This window comes from Trachypithecus francoisi, unplaced genomic scaffold (genome assembly GCF_009764315.1).
Source record: "Trachypithecus francoisi isolate TF-2019V2 unplaced genomic scaffold, Tfra_2.0 Lachesis_group17, whole genome shotgun sequence".
NCBI classification, from domain to species: domain Eukaryota; kingdom Metazoa; phylum Chordata; class Mammalia; order Primates; family Cercopithecidae; genus Trachypithecus; species Trachypithecus francoisi.
In genome coordinates this window covers 62,224,843-62,247,344 of record NW_022681462.1, presented here as the reverse complement: position 1 = coordinate 62,247,344, position 22,502 = coordinate 62,224,843, and the positions used below count along the sequence as shown (strand labels likewise).

Genomic DNA, 22,502 nt, shown 5'->3' with positions numbered 1-22,502 from the left:
GCAGGCACTAAAACTATTGAACTCTTCGAAGAAAACATAGGAGTTCATCTTCATGACCTTGGATTTGGCAAAGTGTTCTTATATACGGCACCAAAAATCTGAACAACAAAGGGAAAAATAGAAAAGTTGGACTTTAAAATTTAAAACTTTTGTGCTTCAAATGTAATAAACAAAAATGTAAAAAGACAACCCAAAGAATGGGAGAAAATATTTGCAAATCATACACTTGGATAAGGGACTTGTATCCAGAACTATAAAGAACTCTCACAACTCAATAATGAAAAGACAAATTATCTAAATAAAAAACAGTAACAGTTTCAGTTACAGAAGAATAAGTTTAAGCCATCTACTATACAATATGGTGACTATAGTTAATAACAATATATTGTATTCTTAAAAAATGCTGAGAGTAGATATAAAGTGTTCTTACTACAAAAATAACTATGTGGGGTAATGCAGACAGATGTTAATTAGATCGATTTAGTCATTACACAATATATATGTACTTCAAAACTTCATGTTGTACATGATAAATACATACAATTTTTACTATCAATTTAAAGAGATATTAACATTTTTTAAAGAATTAAAACCACCAGCCGGGCGCGGTGGCTCAAGCCTGTAATCCCAGCACTTTGGGAGGCCGAGACGGGCGGATCACGAGGTCAGGAGATCGAGACCATCCTGGCTAATACGCTGAAACCCCGTCTCTACTAAAAATACAAAAAAACTAGCCGGGCGAGGTGGCTGGCGCCTGTAGTCCCAGCTACTCGGGAGGCTGAGGCAGGAGAATGGCGTAAACCCAGGAGGCAGAGCTTGCAGTGAGCTGAGATCTGGCCACTGCACTCCAGTCCGGGCGACAGAGCGAGACTCCGTCTCAAAAAAAAAAAAAAAAAGAATTAAAACCACCAATTAAACATACTATCATGTGTCTTACTAGGTTCTAAAAATAAATGAGCAAAGACTCTGAATAGACATTGATCCAAGAAATACATACAAATTGCCAATAAGCATATGAAGAAGTGCTCAATATCATTAGTCATCAGGAAAATCCAAATCAAAAACCACGATGATATACTACTTCATACCCATTAAGATGGTTAAACCCAAAAAGTTAGGTAACCATGGCAGGTTGTAGATAAATCAGAACCCTCATACACTGCTGGTGGGAATGTAAAAGAGTGCCACCACTTTGGAAAACAGTCTGCAGTTTCTCAAACAATCATAGGGTTACCACAGTACTCCTACTTTTAGGTGTATACCCAAGAGAAATGAGCACATATGTCCACACTAAAACTTGTACACAAATGTTTATAGCAGCATTATTCATAACCACCAAAGAGTGGAAATAACTCAATGTCAATCAACTAACAAATGGATAAACAAAATGTTGTATATCCACACAATGGAATATTATTCGGCCATAAAAAGGAATGAAGTTCTGATACATGCTATGACATGAATGAATCTTGAAAACATTATGCTAACTGAAAGAAGTGAATTACAAAACACCACATAATATGACTCTACTCATATGAAATATTCAGGACAGGGAAATCTATCTACAGAGACAAAGTAGATTAGTGGTTGCTTAGGGCTGGAGTAGGGAAGGTGAGAACCGGGTGACAGGAGAGAAGGGAGTGAGAGGTAAAGTGTACAGTTTTTGAGATGAAAAAGTTTTAAAATTAGTAGTGATAGCTGCACATCTGTGAATATACTAAAAATCACTGAATTATGTACTTCAAATAGGTAAATTATGTGGTGTGTGAATATCTCACTAAAACTGTTAAACAAAATAAATGAATTAAGACTTCCAAAAACTATAAACAACACCAGAAACAACCCAAATGTTAATCAACTCAAAAAAAGAAAAATATTGTACAATTATGTAATGCACCACTCAAAATGAATCACAGTTAAACATATCAAAATGAATGAATATAAAATAATCTTAAGGAAGAAAAATCAAGTTATAGAAGACTAGGATTCATGTAAAGGAAACGTGCAAAATAGCAACAGAATTATTAACACAAAACTCAAGAGCATGAATAGCTATGGAGGGGAAGTCAAGAGATGTGAAAAAGAAGGGACAGCCGGGGACTTCAAAAGTACTGATAATGTTATATGTCTTAAGCTGAGTGGGAACTGGGAACACAGATCATTTAATCATTTTAAGTTGTTTCTATAGTTTTTAGAAACGTTTTATGAAATGTAGCTTTAATCTGAAAAGCATACCTTTTATTTTTTGTATCTTCCATAGTCCTTATGGGAGTGCCTTATTCACAGAAGGTTCTTACATATAAATATGAATATATATACATGCTCTCCACATACATTATGTGCAGGGGGAGAGGGGCCAGTAAGTTTTAAATCAATTCAAATTTCTGAGTGCCAACATGGGCAAATCAGTGAACTAAGTACTCTTCCAAAGGGATGAACAATAATGATTCTTCCCACCCCAGTCATAAATGAATTTCCAAAAAAAAAGTTACATAAATCGGTACAGTACAAAGGCAGCTATTAAGTGTTATGGAAGTACATAGAAAATTTTAGGAGAGCACAGACAAGGGTGAGATTAATTCTAACCTGAGATAACTTAGAGAACTTCGTGGAGAATGTATCTGAGTCAGGTCCTGAAGGATAGGTAAGATTTTGATAGGCAGAGGATGAGGAAAGGGTATACCAAGGGAAGAAAACAGGATGAGCAAAAATAATAATAATTATACATTTCGAAGTTATAATAAAAATAACGGTTAATATTTGCTGATTGTATACTATGTGCCAAGCACTATTCTAAGTATTTGTTAATGTACTACTCAATTTAATCTTCAAGAAAACCCTATGAAGTAGATACTATTATTAGCCCCACTTCAGAGACGAAGACACACAGGGAGATTAAGTAACTTAGGCACAGTCACCATGGTAGTAAAGGATGAAGCTGTAATTTGAACCTGATTCCATAGCCTATGCTCTTAACTACAAAAGGGTAGAAAACTTCCACCTAACATGTTCAAAGAACTAAATTCCAACTCACCTTGTATACAGGAATCACTGGTATCTGAGAATACACGGTATGAAAGGAAAGGGCACTTAAATGGAAGCCATGGAAAACAGGAGCCAAAATTTCATTGTAAATAATAGGAGCAGATCAGGAGAGATTTAGCCAAGGCAATTTTTAATAATAAAACAATGTTGAAAATGGATTTATCTTAGCTTATATATTTAATAAAATATAGGATGTAATTGTAACTCTGGGCTGATTCTCATAATGAATAAACTGTTGATTATATAATTCTTTAAACTGTATGATTCCTTAATGAACGGCATCACAATGGCATAATGTAAAAATAAATATGGAGATCCAGATTATGAATCCTTGAATGATGAACACCATGTCTTGGGTTAAGAAGCGAGTATCAAGAGACTATACATGAAAAGGGGGTTGGGGCCAGCTCATGAAAGCCTTAACATCTCAAAGGAAGAAGAATGGTAAACAAGAGGCATTGTAAGGAAGAAATAGGAGACACATTTCAGAGACAGAATCAACAGGACTTCATGGTAGTTTGAATGGGGTGTATGACAGAATAAGAAATCAAAGAATGCAAATGTGGCCGGGCGCGGTGGCTCAAGCCTGTAATCCCAGCACTTTGGGAGGCCGAGGCGGGCGGATCACGAGGTCAGGAGATCGAGACCATCCTGGCTAACACGGTGAAACCCCGTCTCTACTAAAAAATACAAAAAACTAGCCGGGCGAGGTGGCGGGCGCCTGTAGTCCCAGCTACTCGGGAGGCTGAGGCAGGAGAATGGCGTGAACCCGGGAGGCGGAGCTTGCAGTGAGCTGAGATCCGGCCACTGCACTCAGCCTGGGTGACAGAGCGAGACTCCGTCTCAAAAAAAAAAAAAAAAAAAAAAGAATGCAAATGTTGTGCCCAAGAGAATTAACATCAATAAAGGAGGGACTTATAAAAGAATAAAAAACACATAAAAAAATAGGTTTGGGAACCCAAGCAAAAAGCTAAATTGTTTGAAACTGAGGTACCAGAGGGTTACTCTAGAGACTAGTATAAGCCATTGAATCTGAGTCCGTGTCTCTGGTGAGAACTTGAAACAATGTAGACTTAGAACCCACAAGATGCAAAAGATGAAGCTTCAGAAGTGGATGAAGAGATTATCAAGGAAAAGAAGATATACAGAGAAGACAAAGGGGGTGAGGAAAATATCTGGGGTGTTGTCTAAGTTTAAGAGTGAGGAAGCGGTACCAGGATGCCTAGAAAAAATGATTAACAAGCTTAGAAGTACAATTACCAAAAGCAGGTGGGAAAACCGGCAGTGTATGAAACTGAAAAGGAATCCAGATAAGCTAGAGCTTAGAAGACGCTGCTGGGTTAAACACAAAATGGTCAGTGGATACGGTTTTATAAATCTTTGACTCTACCATGCTAAGCACTGTACAGATAAAAGTGCTCAAAAAATGTGTTGAGTGAAAGAGTAAAAAAATTTTGATAGTCAAAGGGAAAGATTATCCAATATAACCAAAATATCCCTGAATATGTTAGTGAAAATGTCAATAATTAACAGTACTATATAGTAAGATCTCAGGCTCAACTGCAGAGAGGAATTTAAAAGAAGAATTTCCCTTCTATATAATGACAAAAAAGGATTCTGTGCATACACTAGATTTTGGAGACAAATATCCCCCAAGATATTAAATTCAACAAGACGGATACACTTTACATTTTCCCACTAAGCAGAAACCTGTCACTTCTCACTAAGGAAATGTAGTCAGAAGGAAGATGGGGAAAAAGCAGTAAAAAAATGAAGAGTAGAAACAAATCAAACCTGAAATAACTAAGATATTTCAAAGGCCCAATATGTTCCTGACATATTCTTAGCTCTGCTTTCTTTATCCACTTCTTATAAAAACCTTGAATGAGAAAAATGTCAAGTCCCAAATCCGAAAATTTGAACAGGGGTCCCTAACACCCTTCCAGTCTTTCTGCACCCAATAAAAATTTTATTAAAATAGAAAAAAAACTCATTTCATGGTAGAAATTTTAATTATTACTTTTCTCACCAAAGTCTAAACCAACCAGTATTTCCTATTCAGAATCAGATAGAGTCTCCCAAATGGGTTGCGTTGGGGATCCCCCAAATAGGAGAGAAGAAAGAAAATAGGTATCTGGGTTCCTCTTGTATAATCAGTGAATTTTAACTCAAACTAAGCCTAGAACCTTGAAGACAAGGAAATCATTGAATGCTAGAAATTACAGCATACAAGAATAGAAAGACTTCCTCAAAGCATTTCTCGTTATGAAAGACAGTACAGAGGCTTCTTTGCAACCATATCCCTTAAACTTAAAATAGGAAGTAGAATATGACAATGGCAATGATGGCAGCAGCATGGTTTAAACAATGGAACTATCTAAATTCAAACCAGGAATTAGAAGGGTGGCCTATCAAACTTCTTATGTAGTCCTAGATTGAGGAAAACCATTATGTTGCAATGAAAAAGAAAAATGCTTCGAAAGGGAGTGGGAATTTTAGGTGAATGGACTAATTGAGTAAACACAAGAATCAGTCAAAAATATACCCACAAACTGCTAACCTGATGATTCATTTGCAAGCTCAAGTTGCTTATTACTAAGTAATACCTTACGATCCTTGACTAGGTGAACTCTTATTAATCAAGCTTTAGACTAGCCTGTAGTTAATATATTTGAATGATAACACATACAGCACTAGGGTCAATTCATGTGCTATAACAATGCTGATCCTAAATTACGTACGATACACAAAACCTCAGAATATTTAAAAAAGAAAAAAGCAGCAGCAACAGCAGCATGAATCAAAAGTCAAAGGACTCCACAACTGTCCACCTCAGGAAAGTTAAAGTGCTTACAAAACAAGATCTTAACTTTCTAAGCAATATCATGCTTCACTGTCTCCTGTCTATGACTATGATGGGTCATATCAAATTATTACAGACACACATCCTATATATGAAAGAAGATGCTATTAATTGTGAAGGGGACGGGGGCAGAGGTTGAAGGGAAATGTGGCATAAATAGAAAGGTATAGCACTTTCAACCTTTTTTCTACTACCCAGTTTCTAGTATCAGTCTCTAAAGCCCAGAGGTCACTCTTCCAAATACCAGGGCTGAACCATATATGGTATATGGCAAGGACAGCAAGATGTTCTACTTTGCCTATGTCAACAAAGGGGCAAGCTGGACATGGTGGAGCACATCTATAATCCCAGATACTCAAGAAAGGCTGAGCCTAGGAGTTCAAGATCAGCCTCAGCAACACAGTGAGACCCTGTCTCAAAAACAAAAACAATACAAAGACAAATGGGCAAGATGTACCTCTCCACCCACTTTCTTCATCACAGAATCAAATGTCAAATAATTTGCATATACTGCTCCCTACACACACATACTAGGCTATCTCCCTTCACAAAACCCCAAGAAACCTCGGTAGCTCATTCTATACTGATGGTTACAGTCTATCTCAAATATCTGCTTTCCTTGAAAAGAAAAGGTCACTACCAAACTCCTCTGTGTCAGTTGTTGTGTTGGTTTCTTATCCTTCACAAGCCAAAGTCTTTAATTCAACTAACTGCCAAGTCCAGGTCTGGATTGAAATTTATTTTCATACTCACCATATGTAAATAAAAAGATAAGCAGGTAAATGAAAACAATATTACAGAATGTCAAGAGAATATATGACTTTAAAGCATTTCAATACATTAAAATGCACATTAAAAATACAATTTACAATAAAGTTTTTATTGCAATAGATGTTTAAAGATCTCTACAAGTCAAAGTTACATTAGTAAATTGAAAATAAAGTATATATTTGAAGGCAAGTAAATATTATCTAAAACACTCCATAATTTCTATTTTTCACTATTCAGATTAATAAAGTTCTATGGTAAAGATGATAGGAATAGATCCAAAGACAATCATGGTGACAATACAAAAAATAAAATGCTTTTAAATATTTTTTTCTTAAGTAGGAAGAAACAGTCAACTAATATTTGTGAAACAATGAAGTAACCAGGGTTTCAAAACTTAGCTGTAAGAAGTTCTACCCCCATATATTCAGCCTAGAACAGAGACAACAGCCTCTAAAACATGTTTACAGGAAAATAAACATTCCATAATACATATGGCAAGCCTTCTCTGAGTCCTGTTTCCTTTGTTCTTTCTTCAGACTCAGTTTCCCACTTTACAGCTTCTTCTCATATGACTCAATAAAGAATAAACAGGCTGGAAGTTAAGCTGATTGAACAATCTCTGAATAAGATACTGACACTGCCTTTAATTCTTTCTTTCACAAAAGTTTGATGACTTTTCTTTGGCCACCCTCTTCAATCTTCTGATAACCAAGATGAGTGCCTCCTCCTCCTAATCATAAGCACTATATTAAAGACTCCCTAACCCAAAGAAAAACACAAAACAATCTTGGGAGGGGCACAGCTGAAAAAGAACATTTACTCTCATTTACTCTCTTCTCTGGCTAACTTTTGCCATGTCGCTGCCATCACCACCATCACAACCATCACCACCACCCTCCCCATCACAACTCCAAGACTTAAAACAACTCCTTTAAATTTCTTAGCGCAGCAAGCAATAGCTTGTAAAAGGATGCAAACCAGCTGAAACGTTTGATGAAACATTTGACAGACAGTGTTAAATACCAGGGAATTCCTATCAACCAATTTACTTTAAAAGGTGCTTTGATGTTGGCTATCTTTCATGTACCTCTTTCATGGCACATTAATAAAGAAAACGGAGCTGAAGTAAATCAAGACCCAAGGTCACGTCTAGAATTACAGCACTGTAGGTACCTGATGAAATAGGGATTAATGCTGCATGAGTAGAGAATAAATAAAAGCACCTCTACCCACCAATCAGGCAAGTTTTAAAAGTGCTTCTGAACTTTATTCTGCAACTAGACCTGAGATATCTTTAATCCCCCATGCCCTTGAAACCTAATTATCATAATGTGAATCCAAATGTTAGGGTTCCTTCAAAACGCAAGTGCTATGAAGCAGAAAAGCAACGGGAATTAAACTGGGCGTAACCTTAGAAATGTACGGATGTGGGGAATTTAAAAGAGGTATTTCATTAAGTTAGGAGAGCATAATACAAAGATTTAGCCACATAAAATACACTAGAATCAAAAGGTATACCGACCCCCCACCCCAGTCAAAAAATATACAAAACACAAATAAGGTGAATTTAAGAACTACTATTTTCAACTATCAATTTCTGGCCCCCGAATCTCCAAGTCCTACACAATCAAAAGAAAAGGATCTCAACAAAGGATTTCAGTAATTCTGAATTCAACTAATGCAACTAAAATGAGAGAGAGAACCATAATAATTCTTCATAATCCAGTTTAAGAAAAAACCTAGATATTCCCTCAATAAGAAATTGAATACTTTTTAAAAACATGTTGGCTAAAGGTGAGGCAAAACAGTAAGCTCTTTAATCCCAAAGAAAAGAGGAAAATATGGGTAAGAATAGGCCAAAGAGTCAACAATCTTAAAATAAAAATGGTTCCAGTGGTAACCATTGATAATACAGTCTTATTCCTCACACATCTAATTTACCCTAGAAACTATGATAGAAAAAAAGAGCTAACACTGCTTAACAGAAATACATTCATCTTGAATTCACTACATACCTGTTGTTCACCAAAACACAGAATTCAGCAGAAATTAAGACTGCACTGGACCCTATCCACAGAGATGGTTACTGAAAGTCTTAAAGGATGGGCACTACAACCCTAATATGGTTCCTAACTTCACCAAGAACACCATTAATAAGAGGGTCTATGCATAATTATTTCATCTACTTATTCACAAGCATTAAAGTCTTAGAAACTATCCTTTTCCACTCAACTGAAGTCTCTAACAGAAAATACTGTTCATCTGATGTATGCTCTTTAAGAACAAAATTGTATACAGGAAATTGGTGAATTCCACTCTATTTTCAAAATGGCAGTAAAATGTCAGTTTGGAGGAGTATCTAGGAGTGTAAAACTGTACAGATGCAAATTGAGATTAGACAGAGAAAATATGTAAAACAATTGCTCAAAGTAAGGCATTGTTTCCTCCAGTTCTAAAGGTTATCAAAAACACTGATAAAGTCCCAAAGTTCATCAATTGTTACATTAATGTTGAACATGTTTAATTTACATTTTAGGTTCTGTTAGAGCCTAAATATACTTGTCTAAACAGGACATCTGTTTTGGTTATAATACATTGTATCTTTGGCAAGAACTTATAATAAAACTAACAAAAACAATCAAGAATCTTTATTGGATCTGGCAACAAAAGCAGATTTGTAACCAAAAACCTTAACACAAGAAATGACCATCACTGGGCTTTAGGCCAATTCTAATTTAAGTGAATAAACAAAAATCTGCAAGAGGGGCTACAGTGAGGGGGTGGGGTAACTCCTGCAGATATTTAAATTGGATTTAGGAACACAAAAACACATGGGTTACAAACTGGTAAACCGTTTTATTTTGATCAAAAATGGTCAAACTGAATTCCAATCCAAATAGTATTTTAAAACCATACACACATGTACATATACACACACCCAAACTATTCATTCCTTATGTCTCCTTTCCCAACATACTTCACTGAAATGGTCTATTTAAATAGGTATTTTTAAAAACATTCTGCCTTTCAACAAAATGAACATAAATTGTATTGATTGTAAAACATAGTTTTACTTTTTAATTTACCTTATAGCACAAACATCCTAGAAAGGAAACCCTATAAACAAGAGATCAGTGTTTATAATAGTCACAGAAATGGAGATGAGTATCAAGAGAGAAAAGGCAACAAAGTTCTAGAATGTCATAATACATCATCTCAAGCCATCACTGTAGAAAGAAATGAGAAATTTAAGTAACACAGCACCTTAACTTGTCATTAGGCATGATAATCTGGATATTAGTTCTAATATCCAGAAAACAATTTAGGCTATCCCAAGTTCCAAGGATGATTTATGGTTTTTATCATTCCTAGAAAACTGCATATGGAGGAGACAGGATATTTAAATACAAAAATCCTGATTTCAAATTCCACACGTGAAATGGAAAATACGGCACTAGTGAGAAATTAATAACACCAACCACATCTTTTCCTCCATATAAAGCACTATTAACGTTACATAACTAGATAGATTTTAAGTTATATAGCTAAGCTTAGTGATTTTTTGGAAAGTAAGTTTCTTTACACCAAAGCAAAAGAAAAAGGTCCAGGTGGTTCAGGACGGGGGAGATCTGCTGCACATTATTCTGATAGAGTCACCCACAGAGTAAAAAGAAACCCTAGAAATCATCCAAAAATCTCTACCAAAAATTTCCCCTAGCATCACAAAATTAATTTATCCTTATTAAAATTCATATTGTTAGATTAGGTCCAAACACTCAAGTCTTTCAAAAACTTTTTTGGTCCTGATTCTAACACACCTCAATGTCCACAAATTTTAAAAGCATGTCTCCAAACCTTGACTGAATTATTGACTAAAATGTTAGCTAATACAGTGTTTGTGGCACAACACTAGAGACCTCAAACCAGACATCAAAACATTAGCTAATCAACGTCTTTTTGGGAGCCACATAACCAAATCTCCAGTTTGTCTATAAGGGTACTAAGAGACTATCAATAGCTATGCTGAGGTCCAGATGTTTCTACCAGTCTAATTTTCCTAACAGAAAATGAAATAAGTTAAGACCAAAATGTTGTATTTGTAAGAAATGCATGGTGATGTCCAATGATTATTGTTCTATTGTCCCTTCCTAAGTGCTCATAAACCACTCTTTCATAATTTAATAATAATCTTGCCTGTTCAAGGTTACACTCAGTCATCTATACAACCTATTTTATTTTTCCCTCTGGAACATCAAAATAACATTGGTTCATCTCCAAGCTTCCACAATTTCTCAACAATTACCAACAGTGGTATCAAAATTTTATGTACAAGTCCACCCAGAACTCCAGAAAATGTTTCATCTAGGCCAGAAAATAAAATAAGAAACATAAGATCTCTTAATGCCTTCTTATTTTAATTATATTTTAGTTTTCTTTTATTGATACTTATGCATCTTTTCAGCCCCCCAAATCACCCTATCTCACAAATCAAAAGAGAAGTTGAACAAGTCTACTCTTTTATCCACTCATTAGGATTATGATATTATCTACAAGCAATGAGATTTCTTTTCTAACTCTCTTTACCCAAAGATAATTATACATGGGGGGAAACAGGTAAAGGAGGAATTCAGTTCTTAAGTTTTGGTCTTCCTGAACTATTTTTAACAGATCAGTAACTTCCCTCTTACATACATTCTTGGTTACTTACACTTCTTTCAGCTTTGTATATGTCCTTGTAAAATCCACACCTGGCAGGGAGTATGCTATGCAGTCAATACATACAAATTAATTTACTTTTAGTTCCTAATCTTTTTCTGGTGGCAAAGCCCCTGGAAGTCAATGTGTTCTACTGAGAACACAATAGAATATTTGCATATTACATAATGCAATTAAATACATAAGAGTTAAATCAGATACTAGTTACTAGTAAACATCAAAAAATTAAGAAAAATACATAAATGTAAAATAAATTGTTCCAAACTTGATTTGGCAAAGAACCTTTCTTGTATGGATGACATAATTCATACAAGAAAGCTTCCTTTCTTTGTTTTCTTCTAGGGGGAAAAAAACACACTTGATAGAATACTTAAGCAATTTTCTGACATACTCTAGTAAGTAGAAGACTTGATCTAGCAAACCAATCACCCATTTTTATTTGTGTTTTTCTCTACTGGAATTATGTTCTCTTTTCCATAAAATTTTGTTACAAAGAGTGCATCTCTGAATTGGCCTATTAGAAGCCTTTTCCCTTGAAATAAGATTATAATAAAGTTTTAACGTGTTAATAACTAAAGTATTTGGAAAGTTTTCTTTGATATGAGGAATTTTACTTGAGATTGGGAAAATTCTATTCATTAATTTAACTTTTTTCCAAGGAATATGGTAAGGATCATGGCTCATTATTTTACTGGAAGAGCACATTTGTCCAGCTTACATATCCCAATGTGTTCTGAGAACCATCCCTCTATTTACTTTCCTTCAGAGGATCTTTTGCAATTGTATACAGTAGTCTGAATTTTATTTCTAAAAGCTTTCTAACTTCTCATTAAAGACTCTTGCAGGCCAATCTTCTCTCTCAACTTTGCATTTTTCAAGGCTGAAAACTGTAATTTCATAGAACAATGTTCCTCAAACTTTTATGATCAACCATAAGAAATACATCACAACCCAGTACACAATACATATATGTAACGAAAACAAATATTCATGAGGCAATACTTAGCTTACTACACGAAATGCCTTTTATTTCCTATTCTTTCCTATTTAACTTTTTTAAAATGCTGGTTGAGACGCACTAAATGGACTTCACATTTCATCAATGGGTTACAAGTTACAATCTGAAAAACACAGGCTTATACGACACAGAAAAATGAGGATAAAGAGAACATGAATCTGGATAGTATGGATAAAGGAGGACACAAATTCATCACACTGTACTTCAGCACTGGAGGCTTCTTAAAATGTGTCTCATATACCAAGAATATCGGTTATAACTATACTTATCTAAAAATTGTACTTCTTGTCACTATCGCCTTACCTTGCTTTTAATTCTCGATATAGAATTTTTCACCAACTGACATATATAAAAATACACACACACTCATCTTTTTGTCTATTTTCTCCATTGGAACGCAAACTTCAAGAGGGGTAGGGACTTCACCTGTACTGCTCTTGTTCCCAGCACACAATACTGTGCCTGTCACATAGTCTTGGTTCTGAGGGATACTCTGCTGACTGGATGATGGAAACAGGAGTAATGGGATGTTTTTGTTCTAGCTAAAGCATTGAAGGCCTGTTTTGTCAACAACAGCAATCATTAATCTGTGTCCTATAAAATGGGTGTGTTTTGGGGGGAGGGACAAGAGTTAGGTTCGAGAGAAAAAAATTCTTTGGGAAGATGATTGGGATGCTATGCTATTTTTCCTGCTCTCTCAACATTTCACATAGAAGAATATCTTATCCATCACATGCCAAGTGGAAGGTGCTTTACTGGGAACACTTCGTGAGCTTCACATATGCTCCCAGAGTATGGAGTGCTAAACATGCCTTAGAAAAATGAAAAGGAAGAGCTACCTCTGAGGGCACAGAAAAGTATGAGAGGAAGGCAAGGATGGATAAGAAAGAGAATACGTAGCAAGCACAAGGTATGAGAGAGAGAGAAAATTAAAAAGGGAGACAGCTGTGCTAAGGATAAGTCACCACTGGAGAGCAGGCAAGGAGGTATGAGCCAAATGGGCCTGCAGGAGGAAGTGAATGGTAGGCTTTCAACAGATTCTGTCCAAGAGGACTGAGCAGTGAAGTAACTCAGATGAGAATGGCTGGTCTGAAGCCCAGGGCTAAAGAAGGAAAGCAGGAACCAGTCAACCAAAGAAGATATCAGCTACATCACAGCTTCCTTGCAGGGGAAGTCTCAGAAAACAAAAATAGAAAAATTCTTCATAACACCCCATGAAAGGAAGCATCAGCAATTGTATTTGGGCCACCCAGAGGGCCTTAACCTAGAATGCAACTGGTTCTACTTCCTAAGACCATGCTCTTTTTCCCCATGCTACTCAACTCTGAGGACTAAACTTAGAGGGATCAAAAATTCAGCTAGTGAGTTAGGGAAAATAAGAATAACAAAAAGGAAAAGAGAGAGGACACTAACTACAAACCCCAATAAACTACCTGCAAATCCCAATAGTGAAGTAGCATCTCCCAGAGTGAAACAGGCCTGACATTTAATTGAACTTATCTCAAGTTTGGAGCTCTGATTATTGCACTAGAGAAGATATTTCAACTGCTGAAATGAGACTATGCTAATAACTAAGAGAGACTGCAAAGGCTATGAGACCTGTCCATTATTTCAGCCAGGAATGAACATGAGTTCATCCAAACATGAGTTGAATAAAGAGAGGAGGTAGTAAAGAAAAAGTTGTTCTCTTCTTGTACCTTACTGAGTCTATCTCATTCAATCTGACATTTACAGGTGATAAATATTTGTTGAATAAATGTATGCATAGGCAAAATAACTACAAGAAAATATATAATAACATTAATATGATTCTCTGAGTAGTGAGAGTACCAATGATTTTTATTTTCCTCTTGGCATTTTTCTGGACTTTTCAAGATCTCCCTCTTAAGCATCTTTTTAAAAAAAAGAATATTAAATTGCCAGAGGATGAAGGCTGTGTCGTGTACATGTTTCCACAGGCATAGATACCCTGAGGAAAGAACTAAAAGAAACAAGTAATTCTTAACTCAAAAGTGTAAATTTAGAGGATTTAAAATATCTTTATCTACTTTTCTTTATGGTCTGTCTTTGGTGTCTGAAAATAGCAAATTTTACATTTTAAGAAAATTTAAAATACAAAACCAATATGAGAAATTAGCTACCTGGATTCACCTTTTACTGAAAACAACTTAAAATACTAGACCTATCTTCTTAAAGAGATCTGTGACTTGGCAAGAAAGAAATTTTTTTGCTAAAAAAAAAAAAAAAAGAAGTATATGTGGGAACCTTGATTTCCGAAGCTGACTTTCAGCTGAGGCCATCTGCTGAACCAAGTGTGTTTTATTTTCAAGTTTCATGGCCTCACAGAGCTTCACAGAACCAGAAGAACAAAATACAAAACCCAGGATCCACCTAAGATATAGATGTTAACAAAAGATCCCCTACCTACTCTCACACATGTAAAGCTAGGACTCCAGAGTTAGGTTAAGCTCTCAATGTAAGAATAAAACAGAAATATAACTCACCATACTCTACCCCTAGGAGATCACAATGAAAATGGACTATCCCAAACTCAGTCACAGGCTGATGAAAGGGAGAATTGCTATGAGAATATGGAACCATAAGCCATCTGTCTGGTCTGTAGCCTAAATTCACACTACCTGGGTGGTCAGAAAAAAACTCAGGTCGAGAATTTAAGTGATCCCAACCTGGGAGTATCTAAGGGAGTGTAGCAGAAACAAATGCAAACCCTCTTTGAAGCAACTTACCATCAATGCAGGCCTAAATGAATTCCCACAAAGTTCCATCAAAATAAAAAGTTTACCATAAAAACTGAACAAAAAAGGAAAGCAAGCATCACAAAGCAGAACCAGCAATTACAGCATATAGCAGAAATAAACTTGCAAGGATTCTAGAATTATCACACAGATTATAAAATCAAAGATTTAACACGGTTTAAAAAGACAGGCTTGAAAATTATAGCCAGGAAAAAACTGTAGGAATCATCAAGCAGATATGAAAAACACAGAACTTCTAGATGAAAAATAAAACTAAAATTAAATGGGCCAGGTGTGGTAGCTCACACCTGTAATCCCAGCACTTTGGGAGGCCATGGCAGGCGGATCATGAGGTCAGGAGTTTGAGACCAGCCTGACCAACATAGTGAAACCCTGTCTCTACTAAAAATACAAAAAATAGCTGGGCATGGTGGCAGGCGCCTGTAATCCCAGCTACTTAGGAGACTGAGGCAGGAGAATCACTTGAACCCAGGAGGCGGAAGCTTCAGTGAGCCGAGATTACGCTGCTGCACTCCAGCCTGGGGCGACAGAGTGAGATTCCATCTTTAAAAAAAAAAAATTGAATGGATGTCAGTTCTCCAAAAATTAAATTACAGACTTAATGAGTTAAAACTATAAAACTTCTATGATTTTCTAAGAGAAAATCATAGTAACCTTGATTTTGCCAAAATTTCTTAAATAGAAAACAAAAAGCAAAAACTATACCAAAAAATTGATAAATTGGACTTTCTCAAAAGTAAAATTTTTTGCTATTCAAAAGATCCTGTTTAAAAAAAAGTGAAAAGCCACAGACTGGGAAAAAATGTTTACAAAACATACACCTGACAAAGGGCTTAATTCAGAATAAACAAAAAATGCTTATGCAATAATCACAAGGAAAACAATCAATTTTTTTAAATGCGAAGATTTGAACAGACACCTCACCAAAGAAGATACATGGATGGCAAATAAGCAAATGAAGATGCTCATGATCATTAATCACTAGGAAAATGCAGATTAAAACCACAATGAGATATCACTACATATCCACTAGGGCAGCTAAATTTAAAAGGCTGACCATACCAAGCACTGACCATAACTTCATAATTCCATTGAGGATATGGAGAAACTAGTGTTACGGAATCCTTAGGGTGTCACTTTTCCAGCCAGACACCTCTGTGGCCAGTGGCGCCTTTGTCCGAGTTTTGCTCAAGCCCCCCAGGCTCATTCCACTCACTCAAGCTGGCAGGCTATACTTGGCTGGTGCTACTGGCCCAGATCTCACCCTGCCAAGGGCGAGCCAGGCGTAGTGTGGTAAGCAGTGTGTGAGTGAACACAGGGTCCGGCCACTGTGCACAGGTAGGCGTGCCAGCTGCGGCAGGGCAGGTGGTGCCATGCAAGGCTGTGGCTGGACGAGATGTATCACATACAACAACCACTGCAGACACCCACATCTGGACAAGGGGAACGCAGTGGTGCTTGGAAGGTGGGAGATGCCAGGAACCACAGGGTCCCAAAGAGGGTGTCATAGCCCTGGTTTAGGGAGCACCTAGGTCTGGGCTCCCCAAAGGGTTGCAGCTAGCTCTTTTCTCCCTCTCAAGGTCTGCAACGTGGCAGGCAGGAGGGCATGTTTCAGCCCTGTTTGTGTTACAGTTCTTTCAGATCTACCATTTGGTGGGACTAGAGTTCTTGTCCCATGTCCAAGAAGAATGAGTTATGTGGCCAACTGGAGGGTGAGCAAGGCGGAGAGGAACTTCACTGAGTGACAGAACAGCTCTCAGAAGACCCAAAGTGGATAGACCCTTTCCGCAGGCAGGTTGTCCCAGTGAGTATCTAGCTCTCAGCAGAGAGGAGACTCATAGTGGGTAGCCCCTTTCTGCAAGCAGGTTATCCCAATGAGCGTCTAGCTCTCAGTGGAGAGAAGATGGGCAGTGGGTAACCCCACTTTGCAGGCAGGTCTCCTGACAAGTATCCAGCTCTCAGCATAGAGCAGACCCAAAGTGGGTAGCTCCTTCTCACAGCTGGTAGTCCCAACATCTGTGTCAGTCTGGCTGAGTCCAGGGTTTTTGGGGCTCAGAAGGGAGGAAATGCATGCTGATTGGTCCATGGGTAGCCACGGGCAATGGAAAAAGTACCATAAGTTCTCACTCCAGGCCACAGACTCCACCCAGAAATGGTAGCCCGGGCTCCAGGCTTCACGTAGGCCCTGGCTTGGAGGTGGGGGTTTCACAGAGACCTGCCCCTTGCCGCCCAGGAATGTCTGCCTCCCACCATCAACATGCATCCACGGTGCCTGGGCTGTTTGTGCCAGGGGACACCTGTAGGCCTGTGCCAAGCTGCCCTTAGCCATCACCCCACCCCAGCCTCACTCCTGTGTTTGTTGGTGCCCAAAGTCCTGAACAGGCTGAGGCAGGAGGGGCTGGTGTCAGCACTGCCCCAAGTGCATACACACCTGTCCAGGTCGCAACAGTGCCCAGGCTCAGCCACAACTTTGCTCTGTACTGGAGCAGGTACTGGGAGCAGGGAGAGATCAGGGAGCTGGAGCAGGCACTTCCAAGCCTGCAGGGGCAATGCAGGCCTCTGAGAGCACAAGGATGCTCAGGTCCAGAGCTGCAGCTGGGCAGCTGCAACTGCACCCAGGAGCATGGGGCTTCTGCCCCACTAACCTGGTAGGAGGTGGGGCTCCCATCACCTACGGAGCATGCAATCCCAGCCACAACTCCCCTGCTGCAGCCGGTGTCTTCCCAGCAACTGCTCCAGATGGGCCGCCGCTGCCACTACTAGAATTCTGATACATTGCTGGTGGGAAAGTAAGATAGTACAACCATCTTGGGAAAAAGCTTGACAGTTTCTTAAGTTAAACATATACCATATACCACACAACACAGACTTTCCACACCTAGTTACTTACCTAAGAGAAATGACAGCATATATCCATACAGACTTGTAAACAGAATGTTCATGCTGCTTTACTGGTAGTAGCAAAAAACTAACAACAACTTTAATATCCATCAACAGGTGATTGAATAATCGTGATACAGCCAAACAATGAATACTGTTCGGTAATAAAAAGAACCACTGGTTTCTGCAACAACGAGGATGAAATCTCAAAATAATCATGCTCCATGAAAGAAGCTAGCAAAAGATTATACACTGTATGATTCCACTATGTTTAAATCTAAAAAACACAAACTACTGTATAACTACAAAAGCAAAATAAGTGCCTATTATATGTCAAAAGATTGAAAATGGCAAACCATTCTAGCATATACTTTTAACAAATGACCTATAAAACTGTAGAATTTTTCATGAACATTTTCAACTTGCATTTTTTCATGAACATTTCAACTTCAACTATCACAACTCAGTATGTGATAACTGAGACTTAGCATGGTTACATTCTGCAACTTAACTCCAGTTTAACTTTTTGCTCCTTTGGTAATTAGAATTGGTAGCTTTCGGCCGGGCGCGGTGGCTCAAGCCTGTAATCCCAGCACTTTGGGAGGCCGAGACGGGCGGATCACGAGGTCAGGAGATCAAGACCATCCTGGCTAACACGGTGAACCCCGTCTCTACTAAAAATACAAAAAAACTAGCCGGGCGAGGTGGCGGGCGCCTGTAGTCCCAGCTACTCGGGAGGCTGAGGCAGGAGAATGGCGTAAACCCGGGAGGCGGAGCTTGCAGTGAGCTGAGATCTGGCCACTGCACTCCAGTCCGGGCGACAGAGCGAGACTCCGCCTCAAAAAAAAAAAAAAAAAAAAAAAGAATTGGTAGCTTTCGATGGCTTGCCCCATAATATGTGTAAGTATCATGATTCGTAAGGTATTTTAAGGGTAGGGAAAGAAATGAATGCGAGAAAAGATAGATGAATGGGTCAGGTTTCATGGGGTTTATGAATTAGGATACATAGCATGGCATTTGTTAACCTATGGTAGCATGTCGAGGCAAAGAATGTTGGAAGGAACAGATAAGAGGAAATGTGCTGGTAGATATGGCTGGAAAAGGTTTTTCAGGATGAGTGGCTGACAAGATTATAGAAATACCTATCAGATTATCTGTTCAGAAGGTATTAAAAATGACTGCCAGAGAAAGCCTGGAGATTTCAATTTCAATGTAACTTCAAAGTGTAAGATGAGAAAACATACTTTTCTCAAATAGGCACTTTGAATTGGCAAAATGATAATAAAATGAAATTGACCAGCTGATTTCTCTAAAGCACTTGCTATAAATTCCAATTAGATATTTGCATCATTTAAAAACTTCAAAAGCACATAATATTAGCAAAGAAATGCAAAAAGTACTTTAAAAGACTAATACACTATAAGTAGAGTTAAATCAGAACTGCAAAATTGGTTCAACTATAGAAAATAGCTACTATAATTTACCACATGGGTAGATTTTAAAACCCCACATAATTATAGCAGAAAGGAGAAAACAGATAATAGGAGAAAGACTACCATCCAAAGCAAGTCTTAAATTGCAACAAAATGGGGCTCTTCTGAAAGAAAATGCCTAATGGAGACTATATTCATAAAAGTGCAAAGAAGGGACCAAAGATCCTGGCTAACACGGGGTGAAAACCCATCTCTACTAAAAACTATAAAAAATTAGCCAGGCGTGGTGGCGGGCGCCTGTAGTCCCAGCTACTCGGGAGGCTGAGGCAGGAGAATGGCATGAACCTGGGAGGTGGAGCTTGCAGTGAGCCGAGATCGTGCCACTGCACTCCCGCCTGGGTGACACAGCGAGACTCTGTCTCAAAAAAAAAAAAAGAAATTTTTTTTATATATTAATGGGGTCTCCCTAATGTCAAAGATTAGCCCACACTTAACATATTTACTAAAAACAGCCTTAAAAATAGGAGATACATAACACATTCCATTTTAAATCTTCACAATGGTCAACGGTGCTAACAGGTAAGTAACATTTCCACAGAAGAAGATGCTAAAGCTAACAGAGGATTAAAAATATATGGCTAATCAGAGGCAGTAGGTGGCAGGCCCGAACCTAGGTCTGTCTCTATAGTCCACATACTTCACATCATACCACAGCACCTATTGTGAGGCTCAACTAAAATGGCATCTAATTCATATCCATTAATAAGACTGAACATCTCATGATACCACGATACATAGATTATTTTACAAAAGTGCAATAGACATTATTACTATCCAGTGATAGATTTTACTATCATCCTTATTGCATCAAGGTGAAAATGAACTTTATGTAGGTTTATTAATTTGCATAAGAAAACACTGCCTCTAATTTCACAGCACTTTTAAATACATATAATTTATATTTGTAATAAAAGTACATATATAAACAAACACTCATAAAAAAACATATTGTTTATTAAAGCCTTAGTGTTTTGTTGTAATTTATGTTATCTCACTTTTAATACTGTTAAAAAACCTGTAAGGTAGATATTCTTTTCCCCATTTTAAAAATGAAGGAAAGTGAAGCTAAGAAAGGCTAAGTAACTCTTCAAAACCTGCGTAACTAGTAAATGATTAAAACAAAAGATGAACCCAGATTTGTCTGACCCCAAAATTCATCCTTTCCTTTCTAATACTACATACTGCCTAAAGTTCAATGAAGTGATATTCTATAAGCAAATGCAGAAAAAACTGAAGATATCTTCACTACTTAGTATTTTTTATTATTTGAAAGTTGTATTTATAACCACTACAAATGTATGCAAGATATTTACATGAAATTAACGTGAACGAGTTAAAAACAATCAGAGAAGGTACCTGAAATAAACTGAACCAGCTACATCAGTGCTTGTATTAGTTTCTCAAAAGGACTGGGTGCACATTTGCAGTTCCCAGAATAGGGAAGATCCATAGTATTTCCCAGGCCAACTTAAATTATAACAAGAGAAAGAGGGAAAAATTCTGCAGTGGATGTTTCAATCTGTTTCCTTCTTGAATCATGATCCCATGGTACCTATCGTTTGTTCCTGACCTTCTCTTACTCCCCTTGTTATCCTGAGTTTGTTTTCCTGACTGACTCTGACTACACTCTTGGCACTCTTGACTATACTAACTGCCTGGCCCTTCTCTTTTGGCCTATTTACACAAATCCTAGAATTCTTCCGGTGTTAGGTTTTACTTTCTGTTAGTTTGTTGATCCTATCAGCCACCTACTCATCAGTCGACTATTCTTTTAGTTATTAGTTTTCTCACTAGCAGTGGGAGATAGCTCTTGAGCACTTTCTGTTAAATAGCAGCCATTATAACTACCCTCTCTCCTAGAATTAAATCCTTTAAGACTTAATATTCTACTATAGTTTGGAAAAGGTAGACATGACTATTGAGATCCAAAGAGCAAGTAGGGAAACAATGGTGAAAGAAAGCAGAACTACTACAGATGCAGGGACAAGACTAGAGAAATTGGGTCTCTAATCCAAAGCTATTCACAAGTTATCTGTATGGCTATATGAAACAAAAGTTTGTGCCCAAGGGATAAATGATGAAAGAATACTGGAAATACTTTTTAATTCATAATACTTACCTTGGCTCTCAGTTCTGAAGGGTAATGATTCATAGGCTTCAAAGCTTTGGGAGAAGGCGGCTAAGTTATTCACAGTCTACTAGCTGCTAGCCTGGTACATCATTCTACTTATTATTCAATAGTTAACTAGAACCCTCACACAATGTATAGCCTAGAAAATCCGATGAAACTGAGCCCTAACGTGCTGCTTCTGTAAGAGGTTTCTGGACTCTGTCCTGCTCTAATCATTCCTATCTCAAATGTCTCCAAGACTCAGACACTTTACATTATCCTGCAAACTTCTCATGAACACCAAGAGGTGATCTGGAGGGCAAAGAAGTACATCTTAAAAAGAGAAGGGAAGATTCATCACAAAAGGAACTTTAAAGTTCCCATGCTTCTCCAAGAAAAGAGACATACGTAACAGCCTTACCAGTAAACAACATCCAGTGGTGCAAAATAATTCTTCATTATCAGGTCAGCAAAGTAAGCTTCTGTTTCTCGGCAGGCAGTTCCATTTCCAATCACCACTGTGCTGCAGCTTCAAGTCAGACAGAATGACAAACTGAATTTCCAGGCATGCTTTGAAATCAACCAGAGAAAATGTACAGAATGCACAAATACTATTATATGATGCTCTTATTCTCTCATATATACAAGCAACCAGTCCACTGTTGCACAAGAGAAACACAGACTTATATAGAATAAAAGACACTGCCCTGCATTTGGTATAGGAGGCAGCAAAGAAGTATTTTACTGTCACACTATCTCAAAAAAGTCAGCTTTCTTCGCATCGAGAAGGAACCAAAATTAGACATGATTAAGTCAACTCTGCAGCAAT

General features: G+C 37.6%; 1 protein-coding gene across 2 annotated transcripts in view; it reads right to left on the bottom strand.

The window, feature by feature from the left end:
* Window positions 1-22,502, bottom strand: part of SRBD1 (S1 RNA binding domain 1) — a 230,814-nt gene that overhangs the window by 139,056 nt on the left and 69,256 nt on the right. For both annotated transcript variants that reach the window (XM_033175816.1, XM_033175817.1), the window contains exon 14: window positions 22,095-22,202. In XM_033175816.1, coding sequence (XP_033031707.1) covers window positions 22,095-22,202 — 108 coding nt within the window. The remainder of the gene's footprint in view (window positions 1-22,094; window positions 22,203-22,502) is intronic.